Here is a 23,627-nt window from a genome sequence, read left to right as displayed (position 1 = left end):
CAATATATTCAACTGATTTTTGACAAAGTTGTTAAGGAAAACATATGCAGGAATGATAGCCTTTTTTCAAAAAATGATGCTGAATATGAATAATAGCCTACAAGACCTCTAAAAACTTGATAATATGAAAATAAAAGATAAACAATGAAACTTGGACATAAACTTGTACAGATACTTTATCACAGAAGATACACAGATGGCAACTGAGCACATTAAAAAAAAAGGTTCAACAACATTTGTGATTAGGGAAATACAATCTAAAGTCATCATGTTATCCAATATACATATTAGAGGGACTAGAATTTAAAAGTATAATGGACGCAGCTTCGATCCTGGTCGGGGCACTAAGATCCCACATGCTGCAGGGCAACTAAGCTCAGATGCCACAACTAGAGAGAAGCCTGTGCACTGCAGTGGAGGATCCTGCATGCCATAACGAAGATCCCACATGCCGCAACTAAGACCCGACGCGGCCAAAAATAAAATAAATATTTTTTAAAAATTAATAAGCCAATCCTAATTCAGACAGAAATAAGAAAAACATTAGAAATACTGATATTGATACGAAGGTGTGCTTTACTAAAATATGTGGGATTCCACTGACATGGTGTTCATTGGAAAATCCATATCCAAATCAAAAAGTTAGAAAATAATAGCAAAATAAACCAACAGAAGGATAAGAAAAAATTCAAAAGGGAAAAAATACACTAGAAATTCTAAAAAAAAAAAATTAAATAAAAAATGCTAAAAAAAGAAGTCTGAAGTCTCAGGTGTGAAATAATAGCATATTAAGAGAATATCAAGAGATCAGAACATATTAAGAGACCATAAATAATTACATTCAGTAATAATTATGAGCTCCTACTATGTGCCTGGCACTGTGGTAGGTCCTGGGGATACAGAGTGAGAAAAATAGACTTAGTCCCTCCTAAAGATTTATCTAATGGTAAAGATTGCCATTAAATAATTACAGGTGTAAAGAATTTCCTAGGGGAGAGTCTTAGGATTTCCAGAAATATCTAGCCAAGAGGGTTTGGGAAAACCCTTGAGCAAGTTTCTTTTAAGTGGAGATGTTAAGAATGAGTAGCAGTCAGCCAGGCAAAGGGGAGAGAAAGGTCAAGAGAGAAACTGCCACAGACAGAACAACACACAAGAAAGCTCAGGGGAGAAACAGCTAGAGTAGAAAGAGAATGTAGAGCTGTAGAGATCATAATGAGGGAGAGTGGAACAAGATGAAGCCAGAAAATTCCCTAGAGCCCTGATCATGCAGTGTCTGGTGGGTGAGGCTAACAGTTTTGCAATTTTTTGTAAATAGCAATGTATTAAGCAGCATTGTGCACTCCCTCCTCTACTTCACCAGTAAATATCTCAGGTGCTCAGAGAGCATCAGGACCAACAGATGATTAATTTCATCTGATATACAGGCCTTCTCAGTATAAGGTATTTTATATCAAAGTGAAAATGTCTACTTACAGTATCAAGCATTTCTTTGGTATGAGCTGCTGACAGGCAAAACCTGGCTCTGGACTCAATGATTGGGGTAGCAGGAAATCCTACCACAACTACACCGATATTCCGCTTTAGCATCTCCCGTCCAAAGGCGCTGCAGAGGGAAAACAAGAAAAGAAACCAGGAAGAATAATAAATCACACAGTACAAAGGCCTGAATGATGTAAACTCTTGGGTGATACAGGCACTAGACAGTTCTATGAGGAATTTCTTCTAACTTCTATGAAAGTTAAAATTGACAGTTTACAAAGACTTCTTTTATTCAATCCTAAAGTGGTCTTCTCCCAAATAGTTTCCTTCAGAAAGGTGAAAGAATATTGTTGGCACAGACCAACTTTTAATAGGGCTTGCCTAAAGTAATTTGCAACTGTAGCCTTAAGGTGTCACTGACATGTAACAGTGGTTCAGAGGTTTCAAAATGAACTTGAGTTTAAAACCTGGTCCTTGCAGGCTTGGCAGTTTAAAAAATTCTTAAGATTAAGGATGCAAAGGATCTGGACATCTTTCTGCTGGCAGAAAGGCCAAGCACTAGCCTCCCAGACCAGGCATTTTTTGGATCGACTTAAGTGTTGAGCTGCCTTTGTAATTCAGGGTTTCCTTTGGTGTTTGTGAGGCCAGCTCATCCCCAGACTTCAGATGACCACCCAGACCACACAGTTCTTGTTTAACCCCCCATCCCAAGTCAAACTCGTGGCATGTGGCCTTACTCTACATCTGTATCTTGCCTAATTAATACAATTCTAACTTTCATGTAAATTTTGTTATTTACTAAATTATGTTATTCTTTGTCCTTTTCTCTTGTTGACCTACCTTATTCCTTTCTGACTTTTCCCTTAGCTGTTTAAAGCATTTGTTTGAGAATAAAAAATTCCACTCTCTTTAGTAATAGCACCAGCTTTCCCCACTCCTAGTAACAGTACATCCTCTTCAATGTGTTTCCTTTGTGTCAGGCCAAGTCCTGCATCTTTAGCACATGCTCCCGAACTGTCTAGTGCTTTATTCCAATTCTGCCTTACTCTCTCTAAATCTTAATTATAATGTACACAGTCAGTTTCACCTGTATAGAATAAATTAGACACAGTCCTCTCTAAAGAAAGCATTCTAGACTAAGTCAATCCTCCAGAACAGGTAACTTTTTGAGTTTATTTATGATGATAATTCCATTTAAAGAAGAATGAGGGAAATCCTACACCTCTGCTTTGGTGTAGGATTCCCTCATTTCCTCCATCTCCTGTGAAGGCCATAATGCCAATTGCCCATATGACTTCCTACTGGAAACTAAACTCCTCTTTTTCCCTCAATGAGCACCCTTTCCCAATATCCCCCATTCACTAACTTTGGAATCACCATACTTCCAGGTTCCCTGATTTAATTTTCCCTCCTATATTCACTTTAATCAACACTTATTGAGTGCAAGGGGCTGTGGTGGGCGCTGGGGATTCAAAGATGAATAGAAATATTTGCTCCTTTAATGAGTTCCATTAAACCTGAGAAATGATCCTTACTCAATTTTATATTTACAATCCAGTCAAAACTCACAAATCTGAAAAGATGTGCCTTTTTTACTGAACCTATACTAAGCAGATGACTCCTTTATTTTATTTTTAAAATAAATTTATTTATTTTTGGCTGTGTTGGGTCTTTTTTGCTGCGCACAGGCTTTCTCTAGTTGCGGCAAGCGGGGGCTACTCTTCGTTGCAGTGTGTGGGCTCTAGGTGCGTGGGCTTCAGTAGTTGTGGCACGCGGGCTCAGCAGTTGTGGCTCGCGGGCTCTAGAGCGCAGGCTCAGTAGTTGTGGCGCACGGGCTTAGTTGCTCCGCGGCATGTGGGATATTCCTGGACCAGGGATCAAACCCGTGTCCCCTGCATTGGCAGGCGGATTCTTAACCACTGCGCCACCAGGGAAGTCTGACTCCTTTATTTTATATCTCTGGTGCAATTTTGCACATAATTATTTTGCAAATAATTAGATTCGTCTACTGCATATCTGCTTTTCATATATATTTTGGTTTCGTTATACATCTGTACTTCTCAAATACATTGAAAGCTATTCCAGGGCAAAGATTTCCATTATACACGCCTTGCACAAGCCAGAGAGGCTGGTGTAAAGTGCACATCTGACCTCATGGCTCACTGTTCCCCCTTGGGCACTGTACCTCAGCTCCACTCACCTCCCGCTAGTCTTCCATCAGCTAAGTATGTTCCTGCATTGTGGCCTTTGCACAGAAGCTTCTTCCTCCAAGTGGCTAACTTGCTCAGCTAGTTCAAGCTCAGATGTCACCTTCCCTTACCCCTGAGGCTGTCGAGGGTGACCACCCCATTTAATACTGTAATCTGCCCACCCACAGTGCACTCTCAAACCCCATATCCTGCTCTTTTTTTTCCTATAGCCCTTAACACCTTCTCGCATATTACATAATTTCTTTATTTATTACGTTTGTCTGACTCTTGCCCCAGTAGAGCATGAACTCCACAAGGACATGGGTTTTTCTGTGTTTTGTTCACTGATCTATCTCAATCCCCCAAAGAGTGCATTAAACTCAAATGTTTGTTTAAGGAAAGACTAACAAGTTAACATATTTTACAAATTGGAATCCACTTGTTTAATCTACGGCAGATCTAGCAAACAAAGGTTAACATAATGAGGCCAAGACAATTTTACCTAACAAAATATATAAGCCTGGTCTCACATCATGGTAAACCTTAAGTCTAATAAGGGGGCAATCTGTAATCTGCAAAAAGGTACCCAATTTTGGCTGGCATGTAGAGCATCAGAGGCACCACTGGAGAATCTTCATTTCCATAGATGATGAAGCCCATATTTTTCAGACGTCTCCTGAAATATCTGACGTTTTCAGCTAACTGCTGTATACACTCTTTGCCTGGAAAATCATGGGGAGGGAAACAAAATAATACTAAGAAAGAAGAAGTGGAAAAAGACAGCAATCTCCTCCATCTCTATTCTATCAATCAATTCTATGTTTTGTTTCTTCCTTTCCCATATAAAATATTTTTGCACAGTAAACTGTATGGAATATAAGGAGAAACAAATATATCTTGCGTTTGTATTCTGTCATAGTAGGTGTTGATAGCAGATTTTATAGTAATGTACAGAATAAAGTTTAATGACCAGTATTTCCATGGCACATTAGCATCTTCAAACATTTTCATTGATACAACCTCATTTAACACTCTACCACCCCTTTACAGTAGGTTGGATAATTATTATCATTCTCATTTTATATATTAGGAGACTCACAAAGGTTGTGAGTGGCCTACAGTTACACAATAATGAGTGGCACAGTTGACTAGAAGCTAGGCCTCTCAACTTCAATATTCATTCCAAAAACCGTGCTGCAAATAATTTTACACATAAGACCAGAGACAGAACCATTCAGAGCCCCATATTTTCCTCTTAAGAGTTTATGTTACCATTTCCCTAAAACTTCTACCAGACAGCAATAGCATACACATATAATAATGTAAAAATCATATTTTTAACCCTACTTTGTTCATCTTCCCTAAAACACAAATGGATTAAGACACACATTTCTCTAACTGCTGATTGACTAAATATTTGCCCTGGTTTTGACTTTATGGTAGGTCAATCTATGAACAGATGTCCAAAAACAATCATTCTGTTACAGAGAGCAAGACATAAATTCAAAAGATCAGCTTGCAAAGGGCTAAGAACTGTTTAATGGTTTTCTAAATCACAAGTACTCACAAATAAGAAGAGGTTGCAGTCATTTTCACATATATTAGAAAGCAAGCAAATTCATATTTTAAAAAATACAACCATACAGCTCAAAGGTAAGTTAATCAATTGCAAATACAGATGACTAACAAATGTCCTTAGAATCAAAACACTAACATATCCGTCATTGATGGGAAACTACTCTAGATAAGTTTGCTACAAATAACCCCAAATTAATACTCTGTATGTAAATAATTTCAAGTTGACCGGAGAAGCACATACAAGCTTAGATTAGTTTAGTGTGAACACTGAAGAACATCACTTAAGTTATGACATACATCTTACACATATTAAAACAGACATTAAGGTATGTTAAGTTTATGTTGACAACTGATGAGCCACGTACTCTAATTTTCCCCTAGAAATACCAACACATGCTTACTCTACATTTAGAATAAGAGACTTCCACTTCCAGCCATGATAAAGTACTAGGAACCGGATTTTCTTTCCTGTTTGTAAACAACAGAAAGCTGGACAGAGTACATTACAAAATGGTTTTCAGACACTGGGCCCCAGGCAGTGGGGGACTGTGCTGCTGCAGAGAAGGGAAAACAGAAGTGAGTCTCTGGATTGTCCTCATACCACCTGGAGACAGGTCCCGGGCTGCTCCAGGAGTGGGGACCTAGTCTTGTCAGTCGAAGACATCAGATTTTGGAGTTGGGGAGGCTAAGGTGGCTAGAATTTACTGGGCACACAACAGGGGAGGAGGAAGGTGCACAAGAGACCTTTGGGGGTCTACAGAAGAGCACTTGGCAAAGGGCTGATCTGAACACGTATGAGAAGAAACTATGAGGGGCTGGGGAAAGCTCCAACAGAAAGCAGCAGACTGAACAACTCCCAGCACTCATACAGTTGGGAATAGCTTCTATTTTCACCAACCAAAATGGAAAGACCTCAGAATCACACTAGTAGTGGAGTTAAATTAGCCCTAGACTAAAACTTGCTCTGGCCCACCCTAACACCCCTTAAAAGCAAGTCTTAAAAGGATCCAATTGATTCCAAGAACAAAGTCCAACATTATTACCTAAATGAATACAAAATGCAGCCCCTAGTAATGTAAAATTCACAATGTGTGATGTATAATAAAAAATTCTAGGCATTCAAAGAAACAGGAAAATATGACCCACCAACTAGGAGAAAAGTCTATCAATAGAAACAGACCAGAAATGCCAGAATATTAGCAGACAAGGATACAAAAATGCTATTATAAATATACTCCATACATTCAGAAAAGTAGAGGAAACATGATGAAGACAGAAAGAAAATACATAAAAAGGGAACAACTGATACATGCAAAAATGATGAATCTCAAAAGGATTATGTTAAATGAAATAAGTCAGACACAAAAGACTATACTCTTATGAATTCATTTATAGGAAATTCTTAAAAAGACATAATTACAATGATAGAAAACAGATTAGTGGTTGCCAGGGAATGGAGAGAGGACTGACAGCAGAGCGGTATGAAGGGGACTTTTCAGGGGTGACAAAAACATTTTATACTTCAGTTATGGTACATGACTGTATACATTTGTCAAAACTCATGGAATTACACACTTAAAATCGGTGAATTTTATTGTATATAAATGATATTAAAGGTTTTTAGAAACTGTGTGACACATCTGCTAATTTAGTGTACATTAATTTTTCCTGTACCACTTATTATTTTACAACTTGCTACCTTTTTCTTATCACAAACTACCTTTTGTTAAAATATTTTTTTCTTATTCCAAGATTATCAAGAAAAATTATCAAGGAGAAGAAGAAATGCTAAGAGATTTAGACCTTACCTTTTCCACCTATGGCTATATCATTCTAAGCAAGTTCTCTGTAACAAAAGCAAGTGGAAATCTCAGTCTCACCATTCATTGTCACCTGTTCCTTGACAAGAAGAGTCCCAAAAGAAAACACATCTAAAATAACATTCATAGGCAAAACTGGAAGATACTGAGAATAGGCATTTAAAATTCCCAACTTATATATCCTTATTATTGCTGAATAGTATTCCTTACCAAAGATATACCACAATTTGTTTACCCATTTATGTGTTAATGGACATTAGACTTGAGATTACCAACTTTCATTTTGGCAGTTATAAAGTTCAGATTTAAAAGAATTCTCTCTGAGGGACTTCCCTGTCAGTCCAGTGGTTAAGACTCTGTGCTGTCAATGCAGGGGACACAGGTTTGATCCCTGGTCAGAGAACTAAGATCCCACATGCCATGTGGTACAGCCAAAAAATTTAAAAAAAAAAAGAATTCTCTCCTAAATAGAGGATGTGGATAAAAGGGACCCTTGTACACTGCTGGTGGGAATGTAAATTGGTGCAGACACTATGGAAAACAGTATGGAGGTTCCTTAAAAAACTATTGATAAAAATAGAACTACCATATAATCCAGCAATTCCACCTCTGGGTATATATCTGGAAAAAAAGAAAACACTAATTCTAAAAGATATATGCACCCCAATGTTCACAGCAGCACTATTTACAGTAGCCAAGATATGAAAGCAACCCAAGTGTCCATCAACAGATGACTGGATTAAGAAGATATGGAATATATACAATGGAATATTACTCAGCCATAAGAATGAAATAATGCCATTTGCAGCAACAGGGACGGACTTAGAGAATATTATGCTTAGTTAAATAAGTCAGACAAAGAAAGACATATACTATATGGTATCACTTATATGGGCATATATCTGGAAAAGACAAAAACTCTAATTCTAAAAGATACATGCACCCCAGTATTCACAGCACTATTTACAACAGCCAAGACATGGAAGCAACCTAAACGTCCATCGACAGATGAATGGACAAAGATGTGTGTGTGCAAGTGTGTGTGTTTGTGTATACACACACACACAGTGGAATATTACTCAGCCATTAAAAAAAAGAACTAATGCCATTTGCAGCACCATGGATGGACCTAGAGATTATCATACTAAGTTCAGACAGAGAAAGACAAGTATCATATGATATCACTTATATGTGGAATCTAAAAAAATGATACAAATGAACTTATCTACAAAACAGAAATAGACTTACAGACTTAGAAAACAAACTTATGGTTACCAAAGGAGAGAGGGAAGGGGGGAGGGACAAATTAAAAGTATGGGATTAACAGATATAAACTACTATACATAAAATAGATAAGCAAAAGAATTTACTGTATAGCACAGGGAATTATACCCATTATCTTATAATAACCTATAATGGAATATAATCTGCAAAAATAATGAATCACTGTGCTATACTCCTGAAACTAACACAATATTGTAAATCAACTATACTTCAATTAAAAAAAATTCTCTCCTAAATATTTATTTAAGCATCTTAGTCATGCCCAAATAAGGGAAGAATTACTATAATTAGCAACTAACAGCTCAGTTTCATTTGCTTCTAACTGCTTTAGGTGGATATGGTAAAAGAATGTACTACAGTTGACCCTTAATCCATATAATTTATAGTCGGCCCTCCATAGCTGAGGTCTGCAGATTCAACCAACCAGGGACCACGCAGTACTGCAGCATTTACTGTTGAAAAATATCTACATGTAAGTGGACCCGGGCAGTTTAAACCTCTGTTGTTCACAGGTAAACTGTATTTATACTTTATACACAAAGAAACAGGCCCATAAATGTTAAACTACTTTCTCTAAGGCTTTGCATTCAGTAGGAGGAAGATCAAGGTTCTGACTCCCGTTTAGCGCTTTTTCTTCTAAACCGCAGCAAGAAATTATGTACTTTTCAAACTTTAAAGTGTTTAACCCTTTATTGGGTAACAATATCTGTATTTTACTTTTTAAACGGCACTTACTAGCAATGAATAGGATAGGGATGAATGGGTGAAGGAGCCTAAGACACAAGGCAAGTATGAGACAAGTGGAAAGTAGTTCTTCCAATAAACTCATCTGGAATAGCAAACTGCAATCATCACTGGTGAGTAGGGAATAAAGACTGAGGGGGAGAATCAAGACCAGTGCTGGAGAAAGAAGCAAACTCAATTAGAAATAGTGGTCATAGTGAATCCCAGAAATTAAGTGGTCTGTTTCTCCAACAAAACTACTAGGCTGAACCATGAAACTGCCAATATTTGACTATTTTTGACCTTAAAAAGGCGATTTCTTCTGATTCAACCTAATAATTTCAAAGATAATAATAGGAAAAGCAGCCAAGTTAAGTTACTTACAAATCAGTAAGCTTTTGCAGTTATACGTATTGGGAAAGTGATTGTCCCTTATTCCTGAAGTGACACTGAATTTTAAAGACAACACTGTTACCCATTTTGAATTAAATATCATATAAAATACCAGTTAATATTAATACAAGAAGCATGGTACTTAAGTCCAATCTGCTAGCTCAGTTCTAAAGAGTTTTCTTACTGCAGAGCTGCAGCAAGTATTTGGCCTAACACAAACTTAAAAACAAAGAAAGGTTAGCCTTGTTAAAAAAAAGGATACTGGGCTTTCCTGGTGGCGCAGTGGTTAAGAATCTGCCTGCAGGTGCAGGGGACACAGGTTCGAGCCCTGGTCCGGGAAGATCCCACATGCTGCGGAGCAACGAAGCCCGTGCATCACAACTACTGAGCCTGCGCTCTAGAGCCCGCGAGCCACAACTACTGAGCCCACATGCCACAACTACTGAAGCCTGAGCGCCTAGAGCCCGTGCTCCACAACAAGAGAAGCCACCACAATGAGAAGCCCGCACGCCACAACGAAGAGTAGCCCCCACTCGCCGCAACTAGAGAAAGCCCGCGCACAGCAACAAAGACCCAGTGCAGCCAAAAATAAATAAATATATTAAAAAAAAAGATACTAACTCTTAAAAGGTCTTTATCCTTGCCTCAGAGAGAACACAGATGGTAATATAAGAGATCGGCATTCTTCTCTACTTTTCAAACATAAATCTTTACTTTTAAGGGTGATAAAAAGCATAAAAGCAATGTAGAGAAAACCTCTGTACTGATTCTCTTGAAGTTCACAAATGAACCTTACTGTGTTGGCTGTCCTTCTGGAATTCCTTAATACAATTTGTTAGAATGAAGCCATTTTTAGAATCTCTTCAATTAAAACCTACAGCCTGGCATGAAAGAGAGAAAAGTAAACACATATGTGTAGTTAATGTCCCAGAAAATGTAGCAGATAACTTTAACTGGTCATTTTTTAGTCCTCAACTTCTTGTAATAAATTTTATGCTAAGGAGGGAAGTAATGGATATGATGGATCAATAGGTTGTGATGGCATCATTAGTTTTAAGAAATAATGATGGCATCATTATTTCTTTTAAGGAAATAGAAAGCCTAAAAAGGGTGGAGGAAGATGGAGGTAGAAGGAACAGCACAATTATCTACGTATTGACAACCATTATATATTGATAACTTTAAATCACTTTTACCAAACAGAATTACAAAGAGAGTTATATTTATTAACCACTGCTAAACAGATTTGCAGTTGTACTAACTGCATTCCAGACATTTTCAAAAGAAATATTTTTACCAAGTCTTAATCCAGATTTCTCTGGGTTCTCAGGCTTATAATCTTAGGGTTTGAAGGAACTACTCTGTTATTACTCAAATAAAATTCTGTAAGCCCTCCCAGACAGTTATTAATCAGAACAGATGGTGTTCTATGAGATAAAAATTTTCTGAAGTCTCAGGGCCAGTTAAAAAAAAAAAAAAAGATAAGATCTATGCACAAAACAAGAAATACAAAAGGTAGCAGATATTTTGTCTTAAATGGCATTAGTGCTAACTACTCAGAACTCAGGCTTCAAAAAATATAGCAAGTACTCACCTGTTTACACAGCAATATAACTTTCAATTTAGCTGATGAGCTTTTATATAACTTATAATCAGCAAAATGAGTTTGAGTCTGCAACTTCAAAAAAAACATTTCCGGTGTTAACCAAAATCTTTCAAAATAAAGGACACAAATATGACTGATGTTCAGTCAGAGTTGATCCCCTAACTCACATTATACTCCATTACACAGCTCCTAATCTTCTTAGATTTCCTGGATATGCTGATATAATCTGCCTTCCTGGGAAAAATAAAATAAAGTTACTGCTATTCCTCAGACTTATACTTTCCAATTAATCATAATGGGCTAGAAGAATTTGAAACTGAAGAGCTTCTTCCCCCCTCCCCACTTCTTCTTAAACGTCATAATATCAAAGCACATACGGGTTTTCTCAGTTTAGGGTTCCCAAAACAGAATACATAGCCCCAAGAATGGTTTCAGTTAGCTTTCAGCATTAATTAGGAGTTATGGGACATAAGGCAGGATAAAATATGGAAAAATACTACCCATCACCTTCTTCTAATTTATACTATCAAAGACATTACATTATGGATATTTCACATAATATCTCTTTAATACTTTATGTCTAAGAATTGAACTTAACTATCAATCTTTCAGTTTACTCATCTGTCCAAAGACTTATTTTTACTATCTGGAAGGTTACTTTTTCTAATATTTTACTTTGGTTGAACTATACTGCAGAGTGAAAAGGAACATGTTTCACTCCTGTGGTTTTTCTCTTGAAAAGCATCTTCTTTAAAAAATAGAATAAACTCAGACATCCTCAGTGTTTACTCTGCCTATGTTAAACACATGTCTCCATTGATATCTAAAACTGGAGCTTGTATCTTGAAGACTTCTTATACAAGTCTTTATAGTATCAGGTAACTCAAATCACATGCAAACTATGTTTTCAAAGGCTATTTCCAAAGTAATTATGGAAGCTTCTAGTACTGACTCCCTTTAAAGCAAAGAAACCATGTAACATAGTAAGCACAGTGCCAGGCTCAATAAATGCTTCTTCATTTTCCTTTTGCCAGTAAAGCAATTTCTAATCAGGGGAAAATTATATTTAGCTTCAGTTATTATATCTCTAAATATTACCAAGTCAACTACTAACCAGCCTTACTTCCTGATAAGATACTACTTTATAGTCTTCCATAAGTGAATGGACGAACGTGTTGATTTATATTAATTTAAACGAACTTGGCATTCTCTTGCACTAGTGGTACTATATCTAAATCCAATATTAGGACAACAGCTCCATCTCCTTCTCAGCTGGAAGTACTCTGGGCTTATGCAAAGGAGGAGTTAGGTGTGCCTTAATTACTGCTATTATAGCAGCTCCAAGAACTGTAAATAGTTGGCATGGCAGAAAATCTCAGATGCAATCACAATGACACTTTCAAAAGAGACAAGTAAACCTGGGCTAAGAAGAAGAATTCAAATTCCTTTCTTGCTCAACACTTAAAACCACAGCATCTTTCATACACCACATCCGTAACTTCTGAGAAGAAGAACAGACTATTAGTAGACATTCTCATCTCTCACTTTTGGAAACAGAGGCAACTCTAAGAATTATTTTGCAGCTGAGGAAACTAACCTAACACCCGAAGAGGTTATGTAATTCCAAGTGGAAGAACCAGGATTTGAACTCTCTGATTCTTCTGGTTTCAGACTGTTGTCTTAACCACTACTCACTGATCCACTTTGGCTTCTATATTAAGTAGAACTGACTAAAAGGAAATATTAGGAATAAAACGCCTAGGAATAACCCTACCTAAGGAGGCAGAAGACCTGTACTCTAAAAACTGTATGACACTGATGAAAGAAACTGAAGATGACACAGACAGATGGAAAGATACACCATGTTCTTGGATTGGAAAAATCAATATTGTCAAAATGACTATACTACCCAAGGCAATCTACAGATTCAATGAAATCACTATCAAATTACCAAGGGCACTCTTTGCAGATCTAGAACAAAAAAAATCTTAAAATTTGTATGGAGACACAAAAGACCCTGAATAGCCAAAGCAATCTTGAGAAAGGAAAAATGGATCTGGAGGAATCAGGCTCTCTGACTTCAGACTATACTATAAAGCTACAGCAATCAAAACAGTATGGTACTGGCACAAAGACAGACTTACAGAACAATGAAACAGGATAGAAAGCCCAGAAATAAACCCATGCACCTATGGTCAATTAATCTACAACAAAGGAGAAAAGATAAGCTCTTCAATAAGTGGTGCTAGGAAAACTGGACAGCTACATGTAAAAGAATGAAATTAGAACATTCTCTAATACCATACACAAAAATAAACTAAAATGGATTAAACACCTAAAATAAATGTAAAACCAGATACTATAAAACTCTTAGAGTAAAACATAGGCAGAACATTCTTTGACATAAATCACAGCAATATCTTTTTAGATCCACCGCTTAGGCTAATGGAAATAAAAACAAAAATAAACAAATGGGACCTAAATAAACTTAAAAGCTTGTACACTTGAAACACTATGTATAACTGAACCACTCTGCTGTACACCTGAAACTAACACAACATTGTAAATCAACTATACTCCAATATAAAATAAAAATTAATTATCTGGCTCTGCTCTCAGGAAAAGATGTGGTGCCCAGAGACTTCCTTTCATCCTGCATTCTTCCCAATTTCCACTGTAAGATTTCTGTCATTCCCCCATCTTCCAAAAGGGGGCATCCTACAAAATTTTGGTCAACCATTGCCAGTGTTTCTCAATAAGACTGCTATTGGCATTTGGGGCATAACAATTCTTTGTTGTTAAGGCTGTCCAGTGCCCTGTAGAACATTTAGAATCACTGGCCTCTCAACAATAAATGCCAATAACATCTCTCCATAGCCCAGTCTGTGACAATCAAAAATGCCCCTAGACTTTTCCAAATGTGCCTTAGGAAGGCAGCACTGTTGCTGGTTGGTTGAGAACTCCTATTGGTCCTGTTATTTCTTTATAGGAACCATGGATTTCTTTTCTTTTGTATCCTTAAACCTGAGTTGGAGATGCATTAGCTATATGATTTGGGGCATGTTTTTACGTCCCTTAGATTCAATTACCACATTTACTCTAGAGGAAGATATAAACGTGGGGCAATTTGATATATTTAGAGTACAAAACCACACATAGGAAAACCTAATATAAAAATACAAGCTAACTGATTAACAGTATATTAAAAGTACCATATACTTATGGTTAAGTAGGGCCTTTATTCAGTAGGCCCTTTCTTTATATATGTTTGGATTCCTTTCTGGAATTTTACTTCTATTTCATTAACTGGACTGTTACAAATTATTATAGCTTACATATAATATATAATTGCATGTATAATTTATATATTTATATATAAGATATATATAATTACTTGTATTTATAAACTACATATATAGCTTATATATAATAAAATTTACTCACCAGTTCCTCTACTCTTTGGAGTTTTTCACCTCAATTATTATTATTAATTGAGATATAATTCACATCCTTTAAAATTCATCCTTCTAAAATGTACAATTCAGTAGTTTTTATCTATTCTGGACATTTCATATAAATGGAATCATATAATATGTGACCTTTTGTACTGGCCTCTTTCACCTAACATAACGTTTTCAAGTTTCATTCATGTTGTAGCATGTATGAGTACTTCATTCCTTTTTATGGCCGAATAATATTCTTGTACAAATATACCACATTTTGTTTATTTATTCATGAGCTGATGCACATTTGGGTTGTTTTTGATTTTTGGCTATCACGGATAATGCTGCTATAAACATTCCTGTGCAAGTTGTCATGTGGACATACGTTTTCAATTCTGTTGGGTATATACCTAACAATAGAATTTCTGGGTCATATGGTGACTATATATTTAACTTTTTGAGGAACTGGAAACTGTTTTCCAAAATGGCTGGGTTATTTTACATTCCTGTCAGTAATATGGGAGTATTCCATTTTATTAGATCCTCACCAACAATGTTATTGTTTATCTTTTTTATTTTAGCCATCCTAGTGGGTGTAAAGTGGGATTTTGTGGTTGTCATTTGCATTTTCTTAATGACTAATAGGTTGACCATCTTCTCTTCTGTGCTTTTTGGCCATTTGTGTATCTTCTTTGGAGAAGTGTCTATTCGAATTCTTTGCCGATTTTTTTTTTTTTTTTTTTGCGGTATGCAGGCCTCTCACCGCTGTGGCCTCTCCCGTTGCGGAGCACAGGCTCTGGACGTGCAGGCTCAGCGGCCATGGCTCATGGGCCCAGCCTCTCCGTGGCATGTGGGATCTTCCCGGACCGGGGCACGAACCCGTGTCCCCTGCATCAGCAGGTGGACTCTCAACCACTGCGCCACCAGGGAAGCCCTCTTTGCCCATTTTTATTTTATTTTTATTTTTTTTAATGATTGCTCTTATTTATCTATTTATTTATTTTTGGCCGTGTTGGGTCTTCGTTGCTGCATGTGGGCTTTCTCTAGTTGCAGTGAGTGGGGGCTACTCTTCGTTGTGGTGTGCGGGCTTCTCATTGCAGTGGCTTCTCTTGTTGCGGTGCACGGGCTCTAGGAGTGCTGGCTTCAGCAGATGTGGCTCACGGGCTCTAGAGCACAGGCTCAGTAGTTGTGCACACGGGCTTAGCTGCTCTGTGGCATGTGGGATCTTCCTGGCCCAGGGCTCGAACCCATGTTCTCTGCATTGGCAGGCGGATTCTTAACCACTGTGCCACCAGGGAAGTCCCGTCCATTTTTAAATTGAGTTGTTTAATTTGAGTTGTAAAAGTTCTTTATATATTCTGGACACTAGACCCTTTTTAGATATATGGTTTGCAAAATTTCCTCCCACTCTGAGGGCTGTCTTTTCACTATCTTGCTAGAGTGTCCCTTAAAGAACAAAAGCTTTTAATTTTGATTCAGTCCAATTTATCTATTTTTTTCTTTGGTTGCTTGTTCTCTTGGGTGTCATAACTAAGAAACCACTGCCTAATCCACAATCATGAAAATTTTACATCTATGTTTTCTTCTAAGAGTTTTATAAATTTAGGGACTTACTGGCAGTCCAGTGGTTAAGACGCTGCGCTTCCAGTTCAGGGGGCACGGGTTTGATCCCTGGTCGGGGAACTAAGATCCCACATGCCACGTAGCATGGCCAAAAAAAAAAAAAAAAAATAAGAGTTTTATAAATTTAGCTCTTACATTTAGGCCTGTGATCCATTTTGAGTTATTTTTGTATATGGTGTGAGGTACGGATCCAACATCATTCCTTTGCATGTGGATATCCAGTTGTCTGAGAATCATTTTTTTAAAAGATTATTCTTTCCCCAATGAATTGTCCTGAATACCAACTAACCATAAATAGAAAAGTTTACCTCTGGATTCTCAGTTCTATTTCACGGTTTATATATCTACACCTATGCCAGGATGACAATGTCTTGTCACTACAGCTTTGGGACATGTGAGTCCTTCAATTTTTTTTTTTTCCGAGACGATTTGGCTATTCTGGGTCTCTTGTTTTTCCATATGATTTTTAGGATTAGCTTGCCTATTTCTAAAAACAGGCAGCTGGGATTTTGATAGGTATGTTGTTGAATCTACATACTTGAGGAGTATCACTACCTTAACCATAGTAAGTCTTCCAACCCATGAGCACAGATATCCTGCCATTTATTTAGGTCTTCGTCCTGTTCATTTTTGTATATTTTTTTCCTTGGGTGGAATTACGTAAATATTCTCAAAATACTGAATTGAGCTGGGAAGATAGGGCAAAAGGAGGAAATGAATAAACACATTAAATATAAAATGATATGTTCCTAATTTGGAGTAAGAATAAATAATGTTTCTCTTTTTTTCTACTTCCATTTCTAATTTCCCCTAATGGGAATGGAATGTGTTTTTAAAGTAGTTGAAAGGTTACAAGTGTTGGCAAAAAATATGGAACAATACATTGCCAGTGAGAGACTGTAAACTGGTACTTTGTTAAAAATGGCAATATATGCTGAACCTAAAGATATGCCTACTCTATGACCCAGCAATTTCATTCCTAAGTACATATACCCAACAGAGTTATGTACCAAATGGCACGGGTAAGAATGTCACTCTTAATAACAGCCCAAATCAGAAAATAACCCAATTTCCATCAGCAGAATGAAAAAACTGTGATATATGCAAACAATGGGATACTGGACAGCAATGAAAATGAATTATTGTTTCACCAAAATATGTGAATGAATCTCAAAGACATATGATGAATAAAATACACTAAATTCAAGAGTGATTGTGTGTACTGTATTGTAGGTAAGATTCCATTTACATGAAGTTCAAGAACAGGCAAAACTAATATATAGTGATAGAAGTCAAAATAATGGTTATCTTTGGCAAGGAGGAATGAATTGGGAAGAGGTACAAGATAACCTGGGATACTGAAAACGTTCTACAACATGATCTGGGTGGTGATTAGACAAGTGTGCATTATTCACTAAACTGTATGTTTAAGATTTCTGCACTTCACTGTATCCATGTCAATACTTCAAAAAAAATAAAAATAAATTTTAATTATTTGGGAAATAAACTGGAAAGAAAACTGGAATGAGGTTAAATGTCTGATCTCTCATTTTATAATCTTAAGTATATCTAACTACTATTTAATAATCACCGTTTTACTTAAAAAACAAAACCAAAACAGAACCATCTAGACATTACAGGGGTGGGCTCAAGCATTTTCCTCTTAGCCTTTGTTGTTTAAGACAAATCTAAAAAAAAACCGAACTTTTTAGTGCTGGGTGTTCCAGGAATTTGTAAGACAGGGGAAGTGTTATGAAAACAGCACTTTGGAGTTAAAGCCCTTGCCCTGAGGCAGGAAATGAAAGCATAAAGGGATTGGCCCTTCCTTTCTTTCCTTTTAAAAAAAATCCTATGGGGACTTCCCTGGTGGCGCAGTGGTTAAGAATCTGCCTGCCAATACAGGAGACACGGGTTTGATCCCTGGTCCGGGGAGATCCCACATGCCATGGAGCACCTAAGCCTGTGCACCACAACTACTGAGCCTTCACTCTATAGAGTCTGTGAGCCACAATTACTGAGCCTGTGTGCCACAACTACTGAAGCCCAGGTGCCTAGAGCCAGTGCTCCACAAGAGAAGCCACCACAGTGAGAAGCCCGCGCACCACAACAAAGAGTAGCCCCCGCTCACCGCAACTAGAGAAAGCCCACGTGCAGCAACGAAGACTCAATGCAGCCAAAAATAAATACATAAGTAAAATTTTTAAAAAATCATATGAATGAACGTACAAATCAGACAATACTGGCCAAAAAATATTTATTTTTCATCTGTGCATCTACTTTCATTCCCATAAAGTTATTTTTTCCTAGGATGTTTTAGTATCAGTTTTTCTTATACATACTTTGTCGAGAGAGAGAGAGGCTGATAAAAGGTGGCACCAAGTATTACTAACACATCTGGTTCAGACTGCCTACTGTAAGACTGCCTTTTAGGAGAGCTATGGGACATTTGCATATCCTTTAATAGGGGGAACTGCTGGGATTCCTGACTCCAATTAGTCAGGAAATCAGAGTTCAAAAAATAACTTTTACTTCTTCCAAGAAAGGGGAAGTGGGTTGGCAAGTGAACACTTAGATTTGACACCAACATTAATAAGAATTATTCTGTAATCTCTGAAATTTTGGGGAGCCCAGTGGAAACCAATTGAATTTTGAATCCCTATTATAACGGCTACCTATTTTTATAAAAATAAATATGCACATCTATAAAACTCAACAGAACATGTAAATTTGTTCCACATCTTATTACTTAGTCCATATAAATGATGAACTCTTTCATCACATTCAATATTGTCAATTAAAACAAAAGTGTTCATATTTGAGAAAGATGACCAATTTATATTGGTAAGTCTATCAAGTAAGAGTTTTATAAAAACCCTGCATGTACAGCAGTTGTGTATATGCTTCAGGATTTCTTAGAGAAACTTAAACATTAAAGAAGCTGAATTTAGGGGCTACTAACATTTTTTAAGTCTCAGTGCAGTCTAACTTTAAGATATAAAACTATTTTTTAAAAAACAGAAATCTGATACATAAAAATAATTAAATAATAAAGATTTCATTTATTTCAGTATACATTTGCTAGAGATACAGCAGATACAAAAGTGGTATGATAGCCATTACACCAAAGGCAAAAATCTCACCAGGAAGACTACACAGAAAGGGGAGAATATATTACGTGCTGGGTAAGCACACACTAGACAAATCTATCCTGAGCACCCATCTATTATGTGCCAGATCCTGCTCTAGGCCCTGGGTAGACTGTATCCAATAAAAGACACAAAAACCCCTGCCTGCTGCGAGCTTACATTCCAGTATGGGGGACAGACAACAAAAAAGATGAACCTCACTCAAGCACTCATTCTGCTCAAGCGCTGCCTCCATAAAGCGTCAAGACCCCAAAGCAAAGCACACCTGCATTTCCAAGGACCAAGTAAGCCAGTCTGGTTGGAGCTGAGCGAGCCAAGCAGGGAAGAGTGGGACCGGAGAGGTCAACAAAGGGCCAAATCATAAATTTATTTATTTTACTTATTTATTTTTGGCTGCGCTGGGTCTTCGTAGCTGCACGGTCTTCCTCTAGTTGTGGTGAGCGGGGGCTACTCGTCCTTGTGGTGCGCTGGCTTCTCATTCTGGTGGCTTCTCTTATTGCAGAGTATGTGCTCTAGGCACATGGGCTTCAGTAGCTGTGGCATGTGGGCTCAGTACTTGTGGCTCACGGGCTCCAGAGCACAGGCTCAGTAGTTGTGGCACACAGGCCACAACTGTGGCTCCGCGGCCTGTGTGATCTTTCTGGACCAGGGCTCGAACCCGTGTCCCCTGCATTGGTAGGCGGATTCTTAACCACTGCGCCACCAGGGAAGTCCAGAGGGCCAAATCAGAAGGGCCTCATAGGTCTTCATGTTAAGACTCTGACTTTAAGAAGCAGGAGAAGCCCTCTGAGAGAGTTCTTAAACAAGACTGGCATGACCTCCTATGCTTCAGCAGGATCACCCTGAGTGATACATTTAGAAGAGAGTCAAAGACAGAAGCAGAGAGAGCACTGGAGAGATGACTGTGGTTTGGACTAGGGTGACAGCAATAGGTATAAAAAGTGGAGGGAGGATATATTTTGAAGGTAGACTAAACTGTTACCAATGCTTAAAGCACACAGAAAATGCTAAATAAACATTTAATGAAAGAATGAATCTTGAAAGGTGGGAGAAACCAATGTGAACTAGAGTACTCAAGAAAGGTATCAGTCATAAAATTTTACTGGTACTCTGCATGGATAGCTCCTATTCCTAATTTTCAGCATTGTTCATGTATCTGAATCCTTCTAAACCATTTTTCGCTTGACTGATCCCTCTAACTGGTTATTAAATCCAGGTGAAAGTAGACAGGAGTCTAAGTCAAATAAATAACAGTGGGGATTACAGTGAAGTAGAGAGGTTCAAGACATTAAGGAGGCATAATCCACAGGCTCTGGTGATTAAATATATGGAATAAAAAAGGAGAGAAAATATAATAATGATCTCTTCTTCGGACAACTTCATGAATAAAAGATGTCATTACCTGAAATAGGGAACACAAAAAAAGCAGGTTTGAGGGGAAACAAATGGAAAAGGCTAAAAACTTTAGAGAAACAAAACAATTTTGGGAAACAAGTATTTTTGGAGTCTAAAGGCTTAAAATTAAGTATATCAAGACTACTGCTTCCAGGGATTTCCCTGGTGGTCCAGTGGTTAAGAATCCGCTTTCTAATGCAGGGGATGCGGGTTTGATCCCTGGTCGGGGAACTAAGATCCCACATGCCGGGTTTCCCTGGTGGCGCAGTGGTTGAGAGTCCGCCTGCCGATGCAGGGGACACGGGTTCGAGCCCTGCTCCGGGAAGATCCCACATGCCGCGGAGCAACTAAACCCGTGTGCCACAACTACTGAGACTGCACTCTACAGCCCACGAGCCACAACTACTGAGCGCGTGTGCCTAGAGCCCATGCTCCGTAACAAGAGAAGCCACTGTAATGAGAAGCCTGCACACCGCAACGAAGAGTAAGCTGGTGCAAAATTAAAATTTGGTTCCTCCTTAGGTTAAAAGGATGAGCGTTTTTTCCCCTATTCGTCTGCTCTTGATAGTAAGATTATAAAAGACAGATCTTATGTTTTGTCAAAATAATCACTTATGTTCTATGTTGTCTTTATCAGATCTTTGATTATTTAAGTAAACCTAGTCCTCTCAATATTAAAAGAGCTAAGTTTTGCACAGTACTAAATATATAACCTTGAATAATTGCCTGAGAGGGCTTCCCTGGTGGTGCAGTGGTTGAGAGTCCGCCTGCCGACGCAGGGGACACGAGTTCGTGCCCCAGTCCGGGAAGATCCCGCATGCCGTGGAGCGGCTGGGCCCGTGAGCCATGGCCGCTAAGCCTGCGCGTCCGGAGCCTGTGCTCCGCAGCAGGAGAGGCCACAACAGTGAGAGGCCACAACAGTGAGAGGCCAGCATACAGCAAAAAAAAAAAAAAAAAAAAAAAAAAAAAAATTGCCTGTGAAATCTTTGTCACTTTGATTAAATGGATAACTGAGCGTTGTTCCACAATGACCTATGATCCTATTTGACGAAGTATTTTTAAAACTTTTGATATTTTTGACAAATTTCAAAAATAAAATTTTAAATAAAGTCTTTTTTGACTTAGAACTAACTCTGAAATATTATTTCAAGGCCCCTGAAATATCTCAAAGATTGGTTCTCTCCTTATAAAAAGGGATATGTTAAGCTAACTAGGCTTATTTCATATATTAAATTACATGGGAAGCATTTCCAAATAAGTAATACTAAACCTTCTTTATTGTATGTCTGTATAGATATGTGTTATAAATATTTCAGAAACTATGTGAAATTCCTAGAAATCTGGTATGTCCTGAAATAATGTTATCAGTCATAATTCTAGTTATCTTAAAATATTGTATGTCACAGAAATAACCCAATTTCCTTGTCAACTCTACTGTCATCAGATCTCTAACCATGCCAGGGTAAGAATTTATAGAATTCTAACTTAGAAATGGATGACTTCATAAAACTGTTAACAAAAGATCAAAACCATGAATTAATTCCATGGGACTAAATGAACTGATGAAGATGATTATAATTTTTATGACTTTTTGTTTTAAATATTGTCCGTTCTTTTATGCTTTGTCAGAGTCCCCATTTATGTTGGATTCACAAGCTGGCAGACCTCTCACAATGTGACTTCCTTATCTTTTGTTATTCGTAGGCACCATTAAACACTGTGTGGGAGGGGAAGTATCCTAGCAGAACTCATCAGCTTTTTGTTCTTGCCAAAATTATGGAGTAAATTCTAACAACCCTAGAATGAAACTGTCCTCCAAAACTGCTAAATAGGCAATTAATATCGTCATTTTCTTCCCTCCCATAAATGACTACTAGTCAAAACTCTTCTAATCCTGTGGTGTTATTTATGTGCCACTGCTAAAAGTAACACGAATAAAATTATTATTTGTATATATGTATATTATTTGTATATATGTGTATATATATGCATGCAAAAGAAATCTGTAGACTATATGCCAAATAACTGACACTGGTTATTCCTGTTTATTTTCTGTGACATATATTTGGGGTTTTGAAAATGAGCATGTATTGCTTCTATAAACAAAACAAGAATGAATGAATAGGTAAATTCATTTAAACGTAGTATTAAAGGGTTAGGACTCAGCACTTTCACTGTCGTGGGCCCGGGTTCAATCCCTGGTTGGGGAACTAAGATCCTGCAAGCCGCACGGTGAGGCCAAAAAAAAAAAAGGAGTATTAAAATTCTGTACTTGGATCCTTAACAGGCTGACCCCGAAATGCATATTTTCATACAGCAAGAGGACTCAAACAAAATAAAACTATACAGAAAAAGAATTCCAAAATCAGAACTTAAATCAGAACATAAAAACACATCTTCATATTTGTACAGATAAACATAAACTCTATATCCATCAGTTTTACTTGTTGGTCTCTTACTTTCATTAGTTAGAATCATATAACAAAGTTCCCAAATTAATTCATTTGTTCTTCTTGGCTGTTACTGATGATCTACTTTCTAGCAAATTGCCAAGGGTATAAACATAATGTATGGAACCAACTAAAAATGAATTAATGAATAGAAACTAAAATATAAAGTTAACTGAACTTAATATTGTAAAACTGTCAACATTCCAAGGGAACCAGACTTTAGAACCCAAAGTTAGGTCTTCACTGTCAAGCCCAATATGGAGGGAAAAAAGTTGATAGGCTTAGACAGAGTTTATTCACTCATTTACTTCTCCTGAAGCTGAAAAACATTAGAGGCAAATTTCAGTATCCAAAAAAAGTGGACTAATCAACTGAGGATACTGTGATGGCTTTTTTTTTAAAAAAAATATTTATTTATTTTTATTTATTTATTTATTTGGTTGCACCAGGTCTTAGTTGCAGCAGGCAGGCTCCTTAGTTGCAGCCAGCGGGCTCCTT

The 23,627-nt window shown here is 37.5% G+C and overlaps 1 protein-coding gene across 1 annotated transcript in view; it reads right to left on the bottom strand.

Moving 5' to 3' along the window:
* Positions 1–23,627, bottom strand: part of SPTLC2 (serine palmitoyltransferase long chain base subunit 2) — a 110,808-nt gene that overhangs the window by 13,278 nt on the left and 73,903 nt on the right. The window contains exons 10-11 of the mRNA XM_082832584.1: positions 4,255–4,390; positions 1,474–1,603 (exon numbers count right to left, since the gene is read on the bottom strand). Coding sequence (XP_082688710.1) covers positions 1,474–1,603; positions 4,255–4,390 — 266 coding nt within the window. The remainder of the gene's footprint in view (positions 1–1,473; positions 1,604–4,254; positions 4,391–23,627) is intronic.

The sequence above is a fragment of the Leucopleurus acutus genome (genome assembly GCF_964270905.1).
Source record: "Leucopleurus acutus genome assembly, chromosome: 1".
Taxonomy (NCBI): Eukaryota; Metazoa; Chordata; class Mammalia; order Artiodactyla; family Delphinidae; genus Leucopleurus; species Leucopleurus acutus.
The sequence above is the reverse complement of the archived record's forward strand: the minus strand, read 5'-3'. Positions and strand labels throughout refer to the sequence as shown.